The following is a 20,685-nucleotide window of genomic DNA, read 5'->3' on the forward strand; positions in this document are numbered from 1 at the left end:
AGGGATAGAATGCTGGAGCGCACCTAGGACTATACTAGGGACAGAATGCTGGAGCGCACCTAGAACTATACTAGGGATAGAATGCGGGAGCGCACCTAGGACTATACTAGGGATAGAATGCGGGAGCGCACCTAGGACTATACTAGTGATAGAATGTGGGAGCGCACCTAGGACTATACTAGTGATAGAATGCTGGAGCGCACCTAGGACTATACTAGTGAAATAATGTGGGAGCTCCCCCAGGACTATACTAGTGATAGAATGTGGGAGCTCACCTAGGACTATACTAGGGACAGAATGCAGGAGCGCACCTAGGACTATGCTAGGAATAGAATGCGGGAGCGCACCTAGGACTATGCCAGGGACAGAATGCAGGAGCGCACCTAGGACTATGCTAGGAATAGAATGCGGGAGCGCACCTAGGACTATGCTAGGGATAGAATGCAGGAGCGCACCTAGGACTATACTAGGGATAGAATGCTGGAGCGCACCTAGTACCATACTAGAGATGGCATGCGGGAGCGCACCTAGGACTATACCAGGGATAGAATGCAGGAGCGCACCTAGTACCATACTAGAGATGGCATGCGGGAGAGCACCTAGGACTATGCTAGGGATAGAATGCAGGAGCGCACCTAGTACCATACTAGAGATAGAATGCGGGAGCGCACCTAGGACTATACTAGGGATAGAATGCTGGAGCGCACCTAGGACTATGCTAGGGACAGAATACAGGAGCGCACCTAGGACTATACTAGGGATAGAATGCTGGAGCGCACCTAGGACTATGCTAGGGATAGAATGCTGGAGCGCACCCAGGACTATACTAGGGATAGAATGCAGGAACGCACCTAGTACCATACTAGAGATGGAATGCGGGAGCGCACCTAGGACTATACTAGGGATAGAATGCGGGAGCGCACCTAGTACCATACTAGAGATGGCATGCAGGAGCGCACCTAGGACTATACTAGGGATAGAATGCGGGAGCGCACCTAGGACTATACTAGGGATAGAATGCTGGAGCGCACCTAGGACTATGCTAGGGATAGAATGCGGGAGTGCACCTAGTACCATACTAGAGATAGAATGCGGAAGCGCACATAGGACTATACTAGTGATAGAATGCGGGAGCGCGCCTAGGACTATACTAGTGATAGAATGTGGGAGCGCACCTAGGACTATACTAGTGATAGAATGTGGGAGCGCACCTAGGACTATACTAGTGATAGAATGCGGGAGCGCACCTAGGACTATACTAGGGATAGAATGCTGGAGCGCACCTAGGACTATACTAGTGATAGAATGCTGGAGCGCACCTAGGACTATACTAGTGATAGAATGCTGGAGCGCACCTAGGACTATACTAGTGATAGAATGTGGGAGCTCACCTAGGACTATACTAGACAGACAAACAGCTGCCATTGTGCAGACAGACAATCTGTGAGTGCTGCATGTTCTGCACCAAATATCTTGCAGGAAGATAGGATAGGATTGGAGCACTGACTAAGCTCTGAAAACAGTGAGTGTGTCTACTTACTAACGCCAGGATTTATTCTGGATATTGGCCTCCATATTGTCACTGTTACGCTATATTATAAGCGATTGTGGGTGTTTATTCAGCTCCCCAATAGCTGTGTGGGTTTCATCACCCTCACTACAGAAAATACTGTGCCCCATCCAATAACAGATCCGGATTTGGGGAAAAGCCACATACTGTATGCCAGGGGTGGCACACTGCTCATCATTTATTATCTGAGATACCATTAACTTATTTCTCTATTCTAAACGTTTAACCATGGGCTTAATTGCGCAAAGGATGTAAAGCGAGGACTGATCAACATGCGAAACCCAGAGGAGGCTATTAACGCAGAGTAAACCTTCCTCTGCGAAGTGTGGTGCGACGCTGGTGCTGCAGCGTGCCTATTGGGTTACGCAGGAAGATGGTAGCAGAGGAAGAGCAGAACGTTATGGAGGCCGGGTGGAAGGGGAGCAATCTTACACAGTAGCTACACCTAGTATTGTGAAGCGGTGCAGAAACAGTATTTCTGTGTGGCGGAACATGACTGTTATACTGAAGGATCAGCGAAAGCATACTGTACTTCTAAGGGTGTCCTAAACAAAAAACGCCTCCACAACAATCCAACAGCCCTTACAATGATGGTAAATAGTAATCTACGTGTATGGTTAGGAAGTGTATGACATATATGGTCACATGTCCGCATACAGGCCCTCATTCCGAGTTGATCGCTAGCTGCTTTCGGTCGCAACGCGGCGATTAGGTGAAAAAGCGGCATTTCTGCGCATGCGTACGGGCCGCAGTACGCACGCGCAAAGTACTTTCACACAAAACTATGCAGTTTTACACAAGGTCGAGCGACGCTTTTCTGTCGCTGTGTTGATCGGTGAGTGATTGACAGGAAGTGGGAGTTTCTGGGAGGTAACTGACCGTTTCCCGGGAGTATGCTAAAAAACGCAGGCGTACCAGGTAAAAACGCAGGCGTGTCTGGGGAAACGGGGGAGTGGCTGGCCGAACGCAGGGCGTGTTTGTGACGTCAAAGCAGGAACTAAACGGACTGAGGTGATCGCAGGGTAGGAGTAGATCTGGAGCTGCTCAGAAACTGCATGAAAAATTTTACGAGCAATTCTGCTAATCTTTCGTTTGCACTTCTGCTAAGCTAAGATACACTCCCAGAGGGCGGCGGCTTAGCGTGTGCAATGCTGCTAAAATCTGCTAGCGGAATGAGGGCCACAGGCAGATCCATGCAAGCAATGCAGAAGCAACGCTACAACAGGTGGAGAACATTCACTGCAGGTTGCACATGTACCTGATACTAGTAATGCCCAAATCAAAGCCTACTGTAGTATTTATCTGATTTACTATGCGTGATTTAGGAATTTATACACTTCCATTGCACTTGTGATTTAGTGGAGTCTGCACAAATAATATTAGTGTTCGGTCACCTCTCAGGAGCCAGGAGAACACACTTGTGGCGTATTCGGTATAAGGAGTGCTTTGTGTTTAATCATGATATTATTCTGCACATTAAGCAGAAACCGCGTCATCAAACAACGGGCTGTACCGTATAATGGCTGCTGTTCCGGTCCAGCAGGACGCCATCTTTCTTCCATGTCACCACTGGATCCGGGTGTCCTTTGGGCGGCGAGCACTCTATCAGCAGCTGCTTCCCAGTGGCCACCACCTTGTCTGAGGGCTCCTGGCGAAACTCTTCCTTTAACACTGAAACAATAAAAACACTATTAGGCGCAAATAAGACAATACGGAGATAGGGTCATTTGCAGAACAGCAGAGAACAATGAGGATTCCTCCTATTACTATTATCATTCAATTAATGCGGCCGCATTTTTTTACATTCTTTGTTTACTTTTGTTTTCAAGTTTTATTTTGTATTAAGGTTCTAGACAGATGACAGGGTGACACATAGGGCGTCTGTAACATGGCTGCATTTCCACAGCAGCTTCGCTGGGGGGCGCTGCTGTGTCCAGTACAGTGTCCGGACTGAGCACCTGGTCCCAGCGTCAGGGTCATTGCAGCGCTACCGCTGTGCCAGTCGGTGTTGTGACGACTATTGTCTAAATATGTATATGACTAATTACAGCTGCATCTAAGGGGAAGGTTCTGGTTCCATACACTGGCATTGGCTGGGCATTTTGGGTGCACTGGTTTTTCATTCACCAGATGTGGGAGCTCTGTGCATATGGAGGATCTGGGGTAAATCATGGACACCTTCAGACCAGCATCAAATGCCGAGATTCATGTAATTGACTAATTATTTCCTACTGCGTAAAAATCCCGATAAACGTACATTACGCAGTATGGGCCTAATTCAGACCTGACTGCACGCTAGGTTTTTTCGTTGAGCTGCGATCAGGTCAGAACTGCGCATGTGTATGCACCACAATGCGCAGGTGCGTCGTACGGGTACAAAGTGGATCATTGCTGTGCGATGGGTTTTACGAAGAATCCATTCGCACAGCCAATCGCTAGGAGATTGACAGGAAGATGGCGTTTGTGGGTGGCAACTGACCATTTTCTGGGAGTGGTTGGTAAATCGCAGGCGTGTCCAAGTGTTTGCAGGGCGGGTGTCTGACGTCAATTCCAGGCCCGGACAGGCTGAAGTGATCGCAGCGGCTGAGTATGTTCTGGGCTGCGCAGAGACTGCACAAGATGTGTTTGTACCACTCGGCTGCACATGCGACCGCACATTTACACAGCTAAAATACACTCCCCCGTCGGCGGCGACTATCTGATCGCAGCACTGCAAAAAATCGTCTGCTGGCAATCCGGTCTGAATTAGTCCCTATGTACACATGAAGGCGCTGTGCGACTGAGACGCCTGGAAACAGAATGTATATGAAAAAGTGCTGGGCCAAGTTTCGATGACGTGTCCAAAGGCGCAACGGGAGGTATTAATGCGTCTACAGACACTCATAGTGGGCGTCCTAGTCCTTGTACATTCATACATATGGCAGTACACCAGGGAGCGGCTTTGTAGAGGCATTTGCATGCAGTTGCAGGCGGGCAACCGCCATAAGACGCAGACGCAGCTTCTAAGTCAGGCTCTTGGTTACGCTAGGCATAGTGCTATCTGCGGTGTCAATAACCTATTCCATCGATGCATCTTGCCCCATGATACTGCTGCATGGAATGTGGGGAAGTAGTGGAGCCTTGGAGAAAGCCGCATGATTAGGAGACATGGAATAATCACCCTGTTCCCAGGAACCTGTCCGCTGAGGGCAGGACTTGGATCACATTCTGCTCTCTGGTATTGGTGATAATAGTTTGGCTCTGGCCGTTATCTCTATTACTTCCTGGCTCTGTGTCCTCTCTGTGAATAGCGCAATGTGTCTGGTCCAAGATATTTATCTCCGTACAGCGCTGAGTGCCCTCACACTCGGCAGCGCTCGGTGCTGTAAGACAGGCAGAACACTGCGATTCTCAGCACAGGGGCATTGTGGGTCTCCACCCAGAGGCACAGGCGAGTGCGTCTGACCAGTGAGTACTGCACCTGAGCTCCTGTGATCGGACGCACAGGTCCTGCCGGTGAGACCTGAGCCCATGGTGTAAAATGCCGGAGCTTGCCAGGAACAAGCCGCCAGCTGTGTGTGATGGGAGAGGACACATTCTGTAACTATAGAGGAAATCACACAATTAGACACCGGCAGAGATATTACAGCTCCGCTCATCAGGTGCCGTCTCCAGCCCTTGTACAGTGAATTCAGGTCAAGCCAAGTAGATTACTTCTCTTCAGGATGATATTAAGATGACAACGAGGAGAAATAAAGCATTAACGCCCCTCAGCGGCAACTTGTCACATCATATACAGCATCATGAAAGTATATTCAGCAGCAGCACAGTCCTATATTACTGAATGAGTAACTCCTGGTGTAAATGGCTTTGGAAGCTGAATGCAGCCATGTAGGGAACAGAGAACACTGCCAGCACCGCACATCCAACGGTCACGTAGAAAAGCGGGAACATGGGACGCACAACGGTGGCACCATCAGACCTCAGAGCACCCGTCCCGTATCAGAATGAGCGTATCGTCTTAGGCGCAGGAGACTCTCTCTGTGCCCGAATTCTCAGAGGCTGATTAAGGGAATGCCCAGTAAATGATCCCACACACCTGCATTTTACTAGTCACCCCATCCACCCGTTACCTTGCCCAAACGCTGACTACCTGTCACTCAATTTGTGAATAAATTCTCAGTGCGTACACAATTGCTATTTGATCACTGCGGTGCGTAGTGGCAAAAAGTCGCTGCACTGCGTCAGACATCAACATTGCATGCACCGCTGTGCAGGCCCTTATATCTCTGCAGGGAAAGTGACATAACACAGGTAGGTGTCTCTGTACGTGACTACAAGCTGCATAACCAGAGAGCAGGATGTACAGCAATCCTGTGTACTATAACATAAGGCCCTTCCTGCTTCCTCCCTCCTATGGGGGCTCAATCTCCCCTCTACACTTCCGGACCCACACCTGGACTGCAATCCACTCATTTCTCCAGTGTAAAACATTTATAGAATCAAAGCTGAAAAAAGTGCCTTTCTACAATATGTGAAAACACTAGGGATGTGCACTTGAAATTTTTCGGGTTTTGTGTTTTGGTTTTGGGTTCGGTTCCGCGGCCGTGTTTTGGGTTCGACCGCGTTTTGGCAAAACCTCACCGAATTTTTTTTGTCGGATTCGGGTGTGTTTTGGATTCGGGTGTTTTTTTCAAAAAACCCTAAATAACAGCTTAAATCATCGAATTTGGGGGTCATTTTGATCCCAAAGTATTATTAACCTCAAAAACCATAATTTCCACTCATTTTCAGTCTATTCTGAATACCTCACACCTCACAATATTATTTTTAGTCCTAAAATTTGCACCGAGGTCGCTGGATGACTAAGCTAAGCGACCCTAGTGGCCGACACAAACACCTGGCCCATCTAGGAGTGGCACTTCAGTGTCACGCAGGATGGCCCTTCCAAAAAACACTCCCCAAACAGCACATGACGCAAAGAAGAAAAAAAGAGGCGCAATGAGGTAGCTGTGTGAGTAAGCTAAGCGACCCTAGTGGCCGACACAAACACCTGGCCCATCTAGGAGTGGCACTGCAGTGTCACGCAGGATGGCCCTTCCAAAAAACACTCCCCAAACAGCACATGACGCAAAGAAGAAAAAAAGAGGCGCAATGAGGTAGCTGTGTGAGTAAGCTAAGCGACCCTAGTGGCCGACACAAACACCTGGCCCATCTAGGAGTGGCACTGCAGTGTCACGCAGGATGGCCCTTCCAAAAAACACTCCCCAAACAGCACATGACGCAAAGAAGAAAAAAAGAGGCGCAATAAGGTAGCTGTGTGAGTAAGCTAAGCGACCCTAGTGGCCGACACAAACACCTGGCCCATCTAGGAGTGGCACTGCAGTGTCACGCAGGATGGCCCTTCCAAAAAACACTCCCCAAACAGCACATGACGCAAAGAAGAAAAAAAGAGGCGCAATGAGGTAGCTGTGTGAGTAAGCTAAGCGACCCTAGTGGCCGACACAAACACCTGGCCCATCTAGGGGTGGCACTGCAGTGTCACGCAGGATGGCCCTTCCAAAAAACACTCCCCAAACAGCACATGACGCAAAGAAGAAAAAAAGAGGCGCAATGAGGTAGCTGTGTGAGTAAGCTAAGCGACCCTAGTGGCCGACACAAACACCTGGCCCATCTAGGAGTGGCACTGCAGTGTCACGCAGGATGGCCCTTCCAAAAAACACTCCCCAAACAGCACATGACGCAAAGAAGAAAAAAAGAGGCGCAATGAGGTAGCTGTGTGAGTAAGATAAGCGACCCTAGTGGCCGACACAAACACCTGGCCCATCTAGGAGTGGCACTGCAGTGTCACGCAGGATGGCCCTTCCAAAAAACACTCCCCAAACAGCACATGACGCAAAGAAGAAAAAAAGAGGCGCAATGAGGTAGCTGTGTGAGTAAGCTAAGCGACCCTAGTGGCCGACACAAACACCTGGCCCATCTAGGAGTGGCACTGCAGTGTCACGCAGGATGGCCCTTCCAAAAAACACTCCCCAAACAGCACATGACGCAAAGAAGAAAAAAAGAGGCGCAATAAGGTAGCTGTGTGAGTAAGCTAAGCGACCCTAGTGGCCGACACAAACACCTGGCCCATCTAGGAGTGGCACTGCAGTGTCACGCAGGATGGCCCTTCCAAAAAACACTCCCCAAACAGCACATGACGCAAAGAAGAAAAAAAGAGGCGCAATGAGGTAGCTGTGTGAGTAAGCTAAGCGACCCTAGTGGCCGACACAAACACCTGGCCCATCTAGGGGTGGCACTGCAGTGTCACGCAGGATGGCCCTTCCAAAAAACACTCCCCAAACAGCACATGACGCAAAGAAGAAAAAAAGAGGCGCAATGAGGTAGCTGTGTGAGTAAGCTAAGCGACCCTAGTGGCCGACACAAACACCTGGCCCATCTAGGAGTGGCACTGCAGTGTCACGCAGGATGGCCCTTCCAAAAAACACTCCCCAAACAGCACATGACGCAAAGAAGAAAAAAAGAGGCGCAATGAGGTAGCTGTGTGAGTAAGATAAGCGACCCTAGTGGCCGACACAAACACCTGGCCCATCTAGGAGTGGCACTGCAGTGTCACGCAGGATGGCCCTTCCAAAAAACACTCCCCAAACAGCACATGACGCAAAGAAGAAAAAAAGAGGCGCAATGAGGTAGCTGTGTGAGTAAGCTAAGCGACCCTAGTGGCCGACACAAACACCTGGCCCATCTAGGAGTGGCACTGCAGTGTCACGCAGGATGGCCCTTCCAAAAAACACTCCCCAAAACAGCACATGACGCAAAGAAGAAAAAAAGAGGCGCAATGAGGTAGCTGTGTGAGTAAGATAAGCGACCCTAGTGGCCGACACAAACACCTGGCCCATCTAGGAGTGGCACTGCAGTGTCACGCAGGATGGCCCTTCCAAAAAACACTCCCCAAACAGCATATGACGCAAAGAAGAAAAAAAGAGGCGCAATGAGGTAGCTGTGTGAGTAAGCTAAGCGACCCTAGTGGCCGACACAAACACCTGGCCCATGTAGGAGTGGCACTGCAGTGTCACGCAGGATGGCCCTTCCAAAAAACACTCCCCAAACAGCACATGACGCAAAGAAGAAAAAAAGAGGTGCAATGAGGTAGCTGTGTGAGTAAGATAAGCGACCCTAGTGGCCGACACAAACACCTGGCCCATCTAGGAGTGGCACTGCAGTGTCACGCAGGATGGCCCTTCCAAAAACACTCCCCAAACAGCACATGACGCAAATAAAAATGAAAGAAAAAAGAGGTGCAAGATGGAATTGTCCTTGGGCCCTCCCACCCACCCTTATGTTGTATAAACAGGACATGCACACTTTAACCAACCCATCATTTCAGTGACAGGGTCTGCCACACGACTGTGACTGAAATGACGGGTTGGTTTGGACCCCCACCGAAAAAGAAGCAATTAATCTCTCCTTGCACAAACTGGCTCTACAGAGGCAAGATGTCCACCTCATCATCATCCTCCGATATATCACGTGTACATCCCGCTCCTCACAGATTATCAATTCGTCCCCACTGGAATCCACCATCTCAGCTCCCTGTGTACTTTGTGGAGGCAATTGCTGCTGGTCAATGTCTCCACGGAGGAATTGATTATAATTCATTTTAATGAACATCATCTTCTCCACATTTTCTGGAAGTAACCTCGTACGCAGATTGCTGACAAGGTGAGCGGCGGCACTAAACACTCTTTCGGAGTACACACTTGTGGGAGGGCAACTTAGGTAGAATAAAGCCAGTTTGTGCAAGGGCCTCCAAATTGCCTCTTTTTCCTGCCAGTATAAGTACGGACTGTCTGACGTGCCTACTTGGATGCGGTCACTCATATAATCCTCCACCATTCTTTCAATGGTGAGAGAATCATATGCAGTGACAGTAGACGACATGTCCGTAATCGTTGTCAGGTCCTTCAGTCCGGACCAGATGTCAGCATCAGCAGTCGCTCCAGACTGCCCTGCATCACCGCCAGCGGGTGGGCTCGGAATTCTGAGCCTTTTCCTCGCACCCCCAGTTGCGGGAGAATGTGAAGGAGGAGATGTTGACAGGTCGCGTTCCGCTTGACTTGACAATTTTGTCACCAGCAGGTCTTTGAACCCCAGCAGACTTGTGTCTGCCGGAAAGAGAGGTCCAAGGTAGGTTTTAAATCTAGGATCGAGCACGGTGGCCAAAATGTAGTGCTCTGATTTCAACAGATTGACCACCCGTGAATCCTTGTTAAGCGAATTAAGGGCTCCATCCACAAGTCCCACATGCCTAGCGGAATCGCTCCCTTTTAGCTCCTCCTTCAATGCCTCCAGCTTCTTCTGCAAAAGCCTGATGAGGGGAATGACCTGACTCAGGCTGGCAGTGTCTGAACTGACTTCACGTGTGGCAAGTTCAAAAGGTTGCAGAACCTTGCACAACGTTTAAATCATTCTCCACTGCGCTTGAGACAGGTACATTCCACCTCCTATATCGTGCTCAATTGTATAGGCTTGAATGGCCTTTTGCTGCTCCTCCAACCTCTGAAGCATATAGAGGGTTGAATTCCACCTCGTTACCACTTCTTGCTTCAGATGATGGCAGGGCAGGTTCAGGCGTTTTTGGTGGTGCTCCAGTCTTCTGTACGTGGTGCCTGTACGCCGAAAGTGTCCCGCAATTCTTCTGGCCACCGTCAGCATCTCTTGCACGCCCCTGTCGTTTTTAAAAAAATTCTGCACCACCAAATTCAAGGTATGTGCAAAACATGGGACGTGCTGGAATTTGCCCATATTTAATGCACACACAATATTGCTGGCGTTGTCCGATGCCACAAATCCACAGGAGAGTCCAATTGGGGTAAGCCATTCCGCGATGATCTTCCTCAGTTGCCGTAAGAGGTTTTCAGCTGTGTGCGTATTCTGGAAACCGGTGATACAAAGCGTAGCCTGCCTAGGAAAGAGTTGGCGTTTGCGAGATGCTGCTACTGGTGCCGCCGCTGCTGTTCTTGCGGCGGGAGTCCATACATCTACCCAGTGGGCTGTCACAGTCATATAGTCCTGACCCTGCCCTGCTCCACTTGTCCACATGTCCGTGGTTAAGTGGACATTGGGTACAACTGCATTTTTTAGGACACTGGTGAGTCTTTTTCTGACGTCCGTGTACATTCTCGGTATCGCCTGCCTAGAGAAGTGGAACCTAGATGGTATTTGGTAACGGGGGCACACTGCCTCAAGAAATTGTCTAGTTCCCTGTGAACTAACGGCGGATACCGGACGCACGTCTAACACCAACATAGTTGTCAAGGCCTCAGTTATCCGCTTTGCAACAGGATGACTGCTGTGATATTTCATCTTCCTCGCAAAGGACTGTTGGACAGTCAATTGCTTGGTGGAAGCAGTAAAAGTGGGCTTACGACTTACCCTCTGGGATGACCATCGACTCCCAGCAGCAACAACAGCAGCGCCAGCAGCAGTAGGTGTTACACGCAAGGATGCATCGGAGGAATCCCAGGCAGGAGAGGACTCGTCAGAATTGCCAGTGACATGGCATGCAGGACTATTGGCATTCCTGGGGAAGGAGGAAATTGACACTGAGGGAGTTGGTGGGGTGGTTTGCGTGAGCTTGGTTACAAGAGGAAGGGATTTACTGGTCAGTGGACTGCTTCCGCTGTCGCCCAAAGTTTTTGAACTTGTCACTGACTTATTATGAATGCGCTGCAGGTGACGTATAAGGGAGGATGTTCCGAGGTGGTTAACGTCCTTACCCCTACTTATTACAGCTTGACAAAGGCAACACACGGCTTGACAAATGTTGTCCGCATTTCTGGTGAAATACTTCCACACCGAAGAGCTGATTTTTTTGGTATTTTCACCAGGCATGTCAACGGCCCTATTCCTCCCACGGACAACAGGTGTCTCCCCGGGTGCCTGACTTAAACAAACCACCTCACCATCAGAATCCTCCTTGTCAATTTCCTCCCCAGCGCCAGCAACACCCATATCCTCCTCATCCTGGTGTACTTCAACACTGACATCTTCAATCTGACTATCAGGAACTGGACTGCGGGTGCTCCTTCCAGCACTTGCAGGGGGCGTGCAAATGGTGGAAGGCGCATGCTCTTCACGTCCAGTGTTGGGAAGGTCAGGCATCGCAACCGACACAATTGGACTCTCCTTGTGGATTTGGGATTTCGAAGAACGCACAGTTCTTTGCGGTGCTTTTGCCAGCTTGAGTCTTTTCAGTTTTCTAGCGAGAGGCTGAGTGCTTCCATCCTCATGTGAAGCTGAACCACTAGCCATGAACATAGGCCAGGGCCTCAGCCGTTCCTTGCCACTCCGTGTGGTAAATGGCATATTGGCAAGTTTACGCTTCTCCTCCGACAATTTTATTTTAGATTTTGGAGTCCTTTTTTTACTGATATTTGGTGTTTTGGATTTTACATGCTCTGTACTATGACATTGGGCATCGGCCTTGGCAGACGACGTTGCTGGCATTTCATCGTCTCGGCCATGACTAGTGGCAGCAGCTTCAGCACGAGGTGGAAGTGGATCTTGATCTTTCCCTAATTTTGGAACCTCAAAATTTTTGTTCTCCATATTTTAATAGGCACAACTAAAAGGCACCTCAGGTAAACAATGGAGATGGATGGATACTAGTATACTTATGGATGGACGAGCGACTGCCGACACAGAGGTAGCTACAGCCGTGGACTACCGTACTGTGTCTGCTGCTAATATAGACTGGATGATAATGAGATGAAATCAATATATATATATATATAATATCACTAGTACTGCAGCCGGACAAGTATATATATTTATTATGTAATGACTGATGACGGACCTGCTGGACACTGTCAGCTCAGCAGCACCGCAGACTGCTACAGTAAGCTACTATAGTAGTATGTATAAAGAAGAAAGAAAAAAAAAAAAACCACGGGTAGGTGGTATACAATTATGGATGGACAAGCGACTGCCGACACAGAGGTAGCTACAGCCGTGGACTACCGTACTGTGTCTGCTGCTAATATAGACTGGATGATAATGAGATGAAATCAATATATATTATATCACACTAGTACTGCAGCCGGACAGGTAGATATATTTATTATGTAATGACTGATGACGGACCTGCTGGACACTGTCAGCTCAGCAGCACCGCAGACTGCTACAGTAAGCTACTATAGTAGTATGTATAAAGAAGAAAGAAAAAAAAAAAAACCACGGGTAGGTGGTATACAATTATGGATGGACGAGCGACTGCCGACACAGAGGTAGCTACAGCCGTGGACTACCGTACTGTGTCTGCTGCTAATATAGACTGGATGATAATGAGATGAAATCAATATATATATATATAATATCACTAGTACTGCAGCCGGACAGGTATATATATTTATTATGTAATGACTGATGACGGACCTGCTGGACACTGTCAGCTCAGCAGCACCGCAGACTGCTACAGTAAGCTACTATAGTAGTATGTATAAAGAAGAAAGAAAAAAAAAAAAAACACGGGTAGGTGGTATACAATTATGGATGGACGAGCGACTGCCGACACAGAGGTAGCTACAGCCGTGGACTACCGTACTGTGTCTGCTGCTAATATAGACTGGATGATAATGAGATGAAATCAATATATATTATATCACACTAGTACTGCAGCCGGACAGGTAGATATATTTATTATGTAATGACTGATGACGGACCTGCTGGACACTGTCAGCTCAGCAGCACCGCAGACTGCTACAGTAAGCTACTATAGTAGTATGTATAAAGAAGAAAAAAAAAAAAAAAACCACGGGTAGGTGGTATACAATTATGGATGGACGAGCGACTGCCGACACAGAGGTAGCTACAGCCGTGGACTACCGTACTGTGTCTGCTGCTAATATAGACTGGATGATAATGAGATGAAATCAATATATGTATATATAATATCACTAGTACTGCAGCCGGACAGGTATATATATTTATTATGTAATGACTGATGACGGACCTGCTGGACACTGTCAGCTCAGCAGCACCGCAGACTGCTACAGTAAGCTACTATAGTAGTATGTATAAAGAAGAAAGAAAAAAAAAAAACCACGGGTAGGTGGTATACAATTATGGATGGACGAGCGACTGCCGACACAGAGGTAGCTACAGCCGTGGACTACCGTACTGTGTCTGCTGCTAATATAGACTGGATGATAATGAGATGAAATCAATATATATATATATAGTATCACTAGTACTGCAGCCGGACAGGTATATATATTTATTATGTAATGACTGATGACGGACCTGCTGGACACTGTCAGCTCAGCAGCACCGCAGACTGCTACAGTAAGCTACTATAGTAGTATGTATAAAGAAGAAAGAAAAAGAAAAAAAAACACGGGTAGGTGGTATACAATTATGGATGGACGAGCGACTGCCGACACAGAGGTAGCTACAGCCGTGGACTACCGTACTGTGTCTGCTGCTAATATAGACTGGATGATAATGAGATGAAATCAATATATATATATATATATATATATATAATATCACTAGTACTGCAGCCGGACAGGTATTTATATTTATTATGTAATGACTGATGACGGACCTGCTGGACACTGTCAGCTCAGCAGCACCGCAGACTGCTACAGTAAGCTACTATAGTAGTATGTATAAAGAAGAAAGAAAAAAAAAACCACGGGTAGGTGGTATACAATATTATATATATATATTATATACAATTATATATATATATATATATATTAAACTGGTTGTGACTGGTGGTCAGGTCACTGGTCACACTATCAGCAACTTGCAAGTAGTACTCCTAAGCAGACAATCACAATATATATTATACTGGTGGTCAGTGTGGTCACAATGGCAGTGTGGCACTCTGGCAGCAAAAGTGTGCACTGTACGTTATATGTACTCCTGAGTCCTGCTCTCAGACTCTAACTGCTCCCCACTGTCAGTGTCTCCCCCACAAGTCAGATAATATACAGTCACACTATCTATCACTTCAGCAAGTAACTAGTACTCCTCCTAATGCTCCCCAAAATTACTACTGTGTCTCTCTCTACTGTCTCACTCTCTTCTCTATAAATGGAGAGGACACCAGCCACGTCCTCTCCCTATGAATCTCAATGCACGTGTGAAAATGGCGGCGACGCACGGCTCCTTATATAGAATCCGAGTCTCGCGATAGAATCCGAGCCTCGCGAGAATCCGACAGCGGGATGATGACGTTCGGGCACGCTCGGGTTAACCGAGCAAGGCGGGAAGATCCGAGTCGCTCGGCCCCGTGTAAAAAAACATGAAGTTCGGGTCCCTAGAAAACACCAGAGAGAGAGGGCAATTCTCAATGTCATAAATAGACCCCACAAAGCCTCTAGAGCTTAGCGATCAGAAACAATCTGGACCCTCTCTCCAAGCATAGGACATCAGATAAAGCATCTCTAGAGCTCAGCTCTCTCCACAGCACAGGAGATCAGACACAGCATCTCTAGAGCTCAGCTCTCTCCACAGCATAGGACATCAGATACAGCATCTCTAGAGCTCAGCTCTCTCCACAGCATAGGACATCAGATACAGCATCTCTAGAGCTCAGCTCTCTCCACAGCACAGGACATCAGATACAGCATCTCTAGAGCTCAGCTCTCTCCACAGCATAGGAGATCAGCTACAGCATCTCTAGAGCTCAGCTCTCTCTACAGCATAGGACATCAGATACAGCATCTCTAGAGCTCAGCTCTCTCCACAGCACAGGAGATCAGCTACAGCATCTCTAGAGATCAGCTCTCTCTACAGCATAGGAGATCAGATACAGCATCTCTAGAGCTCAGCTCTCTCCACAGCACAGGAGATCAGCTACAGCATCTCTAGAGATCAGCTCTCTCTACAGCATAGGAGATCAGATACAGCATCTCTAGAGCTCAGCTCTCGTAACAGCAGAGGACATCAGATACTGCATCTCTAGAGCTCAGCTCTCTCCACAGCACAGGACATCAGATACAACATCTCTAGAGCTCAGCTCTATCCACAGCATAGGAGATAAGATACAGCATCTCTAGAGCTCAGCCCTCTCCACAGCACAGGAGATCAGATACAGCATCTCTAGAGCTCAGCTCTCCCCACAGCATAGAACATCAGATACAGCATCTCTAGAGATCAGCTCTCTCCACAGCACAGGAGATCAGATACAGCATCTCTAGAGCTCAGCTCTCTCCACAGCACAGGACATCAGATACAGCATCTCTAGGGCTCAGCTCTCTCCACAGCATAGGAGATCAGATACAGCATCTCTAGAGCTCAGTCCTCTCCACAGCACAGGAGATCAGATACAGAATAACTAGAGCTCAGCTCTCTCTACAGCATAGTACATCAGACACAGCACCTCCAGAGCTCAGTTCGATCCACAGCACAGGAAATCAGATACAGCATCTCTAGAGCTCAGCTCTCTCCACAGCATAGGAGATCAGATACAGAATAACTAGAGCTCAGCTCTCTCTACAGCATAGTACATCAGACACAGCACCTCCAGAGCTCAGTTCGATCCACAGCACAGGAAATCAGATACAGCATCTCTAGAGCTCAGCTCTCTCCACAGCACAGGAGATCAGATACAGCATCTCTAGAGGTCAGCTCTCTCCACAGCATAGGACATCAGATACAGCATCTCTAGAGCTCAGCTCTCTCCACAGCATAGGAGATCAGATACAGCATCTCTAGAGCACAGCTCTCTCCACAGCACAGGAGATCAGATACAGCATCTCTAGAGGTCAGCTCTCTCCACAGCATAGGACATCAGATACAGCATCTCTAGAGCTCAGCTCTCTCCACAGCATAGGAGATCAGATACAGCATCTCCATAGCTCAGCCCTCTCCACAGCATAGTAGAGATACAGCATCTCTAGAGGTCATCTCTCTTCCACAGCATAGGACATCAGCTTAGAGCTCAGCTCTCTCCACAGCATAGGACATCAGAAACAGCATCTCTAGAGCTCGGCTTTCCCCACAGCATATGACATCAGATACAGCATCTCTAAAGCTCAACTCTCCCCACAGCATAGGACATCAGATACAGCATCTCTAGAGCTCAGCTCTCTCCACAGCATAGGACATCAGATACAGCACCTCTAGAGCTCAGCTCTCTCCACAGCACAGGACATCAGATACAGCATCTCTAGAGCTCAGCTCTCTCTACAGCATAGGAGATCAGATACAGCATCTCTAGAGCTCAGCTCTCTCCACAGCACAGGAGATCAGATACAGCATCTCTAGAGATCAGCTCTCTCTACAGCATAGGAGATCAGATACAGCATCTCCACAGCTCAGCTCTCTCCACAGCGCAGGACACCAGCTACAGCATCTATAGAGCTCAGCTCTCTCCACAGCATAGGAGAGATACAGCATCTCTAGAGGTCAGCTCTCTTCCACAGCATAGGACATCAGATACAGCATCTGTAGAGCTCAGCTCTCTCCACAGCATAGGAGATCAGATACAGCATCTCTAGAGCTCAGCTCTCTCCACAGCACAGGACATCAGGTACAGCATTTCTAGAGCTCAGCTCTCTCTACAGCACAGGAGATCAGATACAGCATCTCCACAGCTCAGCCCTCTCCACAGCATAGAAGATCAGATACAGCATCTCTACAGCTCAGCCATCTCCACAGCATAGGACATCAGATACAGCTTCTCTACAGCTCAGCTCTCTCCACATCATAGGAGATCAAATACAGCATCTCCACAGCTCAGCTCTCTCTACAGCATAGAAGATCAGATACAGCATCTCTAGAGCTCAGCTCTCTCCACAGCACAGGACATCAGCTACAGCATCTCCAGAGCTCAGCCCTCTCCACAGCATAGGAGATCAGATACAGTATCTACAGAGCTCAGTTCTATCCACAGCACAGGAGATCAGATACAGCATCTCTAGAGCACAGCTCTCTCCACAGCACAGGGCATCAGATACAGCATCTCTAGAGCTCAGCTCTCTCTACAGCATAGGAGATCAGATACAGCATCTCTAGAGCTCAGTTCTCTCCACAGCACAGGACATCAGATACAACATCTCTAGAGCTCAGCTCTCTCTACATCATAGGAGATCAGATACAGCATCTCTAGAGCTCAGCTCTCTCCACAGAACAGGACGTCAGCTACAGCATCTCTAGAGCTCAGCTCTCTCCACAGCATAGGAGATCAGATACAACATCTCTAGAGCTCAGCTCTCTCCACAGCATAGGAGATCAGTTAGAGCATCTCTAGAGCTCAGCTCTCTCCACAGCACAGGACATCAGCTACAGCATTTCTAGAGCTCAGCTCTCTCCACAGCACAGGAGATCAGATACAGCATCTCCACAGCTCAGCCCTCTCCACAGCATAGTAGAGATACAGCATCTCTAGAGGTCAGCTCTCTCCACAGCATATGACATTAGATACAGCATCTCTAGAGCTCAGCCCTCTCCACAGCATAGGAGATCAGATACAGTATCTCTAGAGCTCAGTTTTATCCACAGCATAGGAGATCAGATACAGCATCTCTAGAGCTCAGCTCTCTCCACAGCACAGGGCATCAGATACAGCATCTCTAGAGCTCCGTTCTCTCCACAGCAAAGGACATCAGATACAGCATCTCTAGAGCTCAGCTCTCTCTACAGCATAGGACATCAGATACAGCATCTCTAGAGGTCAGCTCTCTCCACAGCATAGGAGATCAGATACAGCATTTCTAGAGCTCAGCTCTCTTCGCAGCATAGGAGATCAGACACAGCATCTCTAGAGCTCAGCCCTCTCCACAGCACAGGAGATCAGATACAGCATCTCTAGAGCTCAGCTCTCTCTACAGCACAGGAGATCAGATACAGCATCTCTAGAGCTCAGCTCTCTCCACAGCATATGACATTAGATACAGCATCTCTAGAGCTCAGCCCTCTCCACAGCATAGGAGATCAGATACAGCATCTCCACAGCTCAGCTCTCTCCACAGCACAGGAGATCAGATACAGAATCTCCACAGCTCAGCTCTCTCTACAGCATAGAAGATCAAATACAGCATCTCTAGAGCTCAGCTCTCTCCACAGCACAGGACATCAGCTACAGCATCTCCAGAGCTCAGCCCTCTCCACAGCATAGGAGATCAGATACAGTATCTACAGAGCTCAGTTCTATCCACAGCACAGGAGATCAGATACAGCATCTCTAGAGCTCAGCTCTCTCCACAGAACAGGGCATCAGATACAGCATCTCTAGAGCTCAGCTCTCTCTACAGCATAGGAGATCAGATACAGCATCTCTAGAGCTCAGTTCTCTCCACAGCACAGGACATCAGATACAACATCTCTAGAGCTCAGCTCTCTCTACATCATAGGAGATCAGATACAGCATCTCTAGAGCTCAGCTCTCTCCACAGCACAGGGCATCAGATACAGCATCTCTAGAGCTCCGTTCTCTCCACAGCAAAGGACATCAGATACGGCATCTCTAGAGCTCAGCTCTCTCTACAGCATAGGACATCAGATACAGCATCTCTAGAGGTCAGCTCTCTCCACAGCATAGGAGATCAGATACAGCATTTCTAGAGCTCAGCTCTCTTCGCAGCATAGGAGTTCAGACACAGCATCTCTAGAGCTCAGCCCTCTCCACAGCACAGGAGATCAGATACAGCATCTCTAGAGCTCAGCTCTCTCTACAGCACAGGAGATCAGATACAGCATCTCTAGAGCTCAGCTCTCTCCCCAGCATATGACATTAGATACAGCATCTCTAGAGCTCAGCCCTCTCCACAGCATAGGAGATCAGATACAGCATCTCCACAGCTCAGCTCTCTCCACAGCACAGGAGATCAGATACAGCATCTCCACAGCTCAGCTCTCTCTACAGCATAGAAGATCAAATACAGCATCTCTAGAGCTCAGCTCTCTCCACAGCACAGGACATCAGCTACAGCATCTCCAGAGCTCAGCCCTCTCCACAGCATAGGAGATCAGATACAGTATCTACAGAGCTCAGTTCTATCCACAGCACAGGAGATCAGATACAGCATCTCTAGAGCTCAGCTCTCTCCACAGAACAGGGCATCAGATACAGCATCTCTAGAGCTCAGCTCTCTCTACAGCATAGGAGATCAGATACAGCATCTCTAGAGCTCAGTTCTCTCCACAGCACAGGACATCAGATACAACATCTCTAGAGCTCAGCTCTCTCTACATCATAGGAGATCAGATACAGCATCTCTAGAGCTCAGCTCTCTCCACAGAACAGGACATCAGTTACAGCATCTCTAGAGCTCAGCTATCTCCACAGCATAGGAGATCAGATACAACATCTCTAGAGCTCAGCCCTCTCCACAGCATAGAAGATCAGATACAGCATCTCTAGAGCTCAGCCATCTCCACAGCATAGGACATCAGATACAGCTTCTCTACAGCTCAGCTCTCTCCACATCATAGGAGATCAAATACAGCATCTCCACAGCTCAGCTCTCTCCACTGCATAGGAGATTAGATACAACATATGTAAAGCTCAGCCCTCTCCAAAGCATAGGAGATCAGATACAGTATCTCTAGAGCTCAGTTTTATCCACAGCATAGGAGATCATATACAGCATCTCTAGAGCTCAGCTCTCTCCACAGCACAGGGCATCAGATACAGCATCTCTAGAGCTCCGTTCTCTCCACAGCAAAGGACATCAGATACAGCATCTCTAGAGCTCAGCTCTCTCTACAGAATAGGACATCAGATACAGCATCTCTAGAGGTCTGCTCTCTCCACAGCATAGGAGATCAGATACAGCATTTCTAGAGCTCAGCTCTCTTCGCAGCATAGGAGATCAGACACAGCATCTCTAGAGCTCAGCCCTCTCCACAGCACAGGAGATCAGATACAGCATCTCTAGAGCTCAGCTCTCTCTACAGCACAGGAGATCAGATACAGCATCTCTAGAGCTCAGCTCTCTCCACAGCATATGACATTAGATACAGCATCTCTAGAGCTCAGCCCTCTCCACAGCATAGGAGATCAGATACAGCATCTCCACAGCTCAGCTCTCTCCACAGCACAGGAGATCAGATACAGCATCTCCACAGCTCAGTTCTCTCTACAGCATAGAAGATCAGATACAGCATCTCTAGAGCTCAGC

General features: G+C 48.3%; 1 protein-coding gene across 3 annotated transcripts in view; it reads right to left on the reverse strand.

The window, feature by feature from the left end:
- Positions 1-20,685, reverse strand: part of ROBO4 (roundabout guidance receptor 4) — a 303,902-nt gene that overhangs the window by 180,262 nt on the left and 102,955 nt on the right. For all 3 annotated transcript variants that reach the window (XM_063943751.1, XM_063943752.1, XM_063943753.1), the window contains exon 3: positions 3,084-3,241. In XM_063943751.1, the coding sequence (XP_063799821.1) occupies positions 3,084-3,241 (158 nt within the window). The remainder of the gene's footprint in view (positions 1-3,083; positions 3,242-20,685) is intronic.

This window comes from Pseudophryne corroboree, chromosome 10 (genome assembly GCF_028390025.1).
Source record: "Pseudophryne corroboree isolate aPseCor3 chromosome 10, aPseCor3.hap2, whole genome shotgun sequence".
NCBI lineage: Eukaryota > Metazoa > Chordata > Amphibia > Anura > Myobatrachidae > Pseudophryne > Pseudophryne corroboree.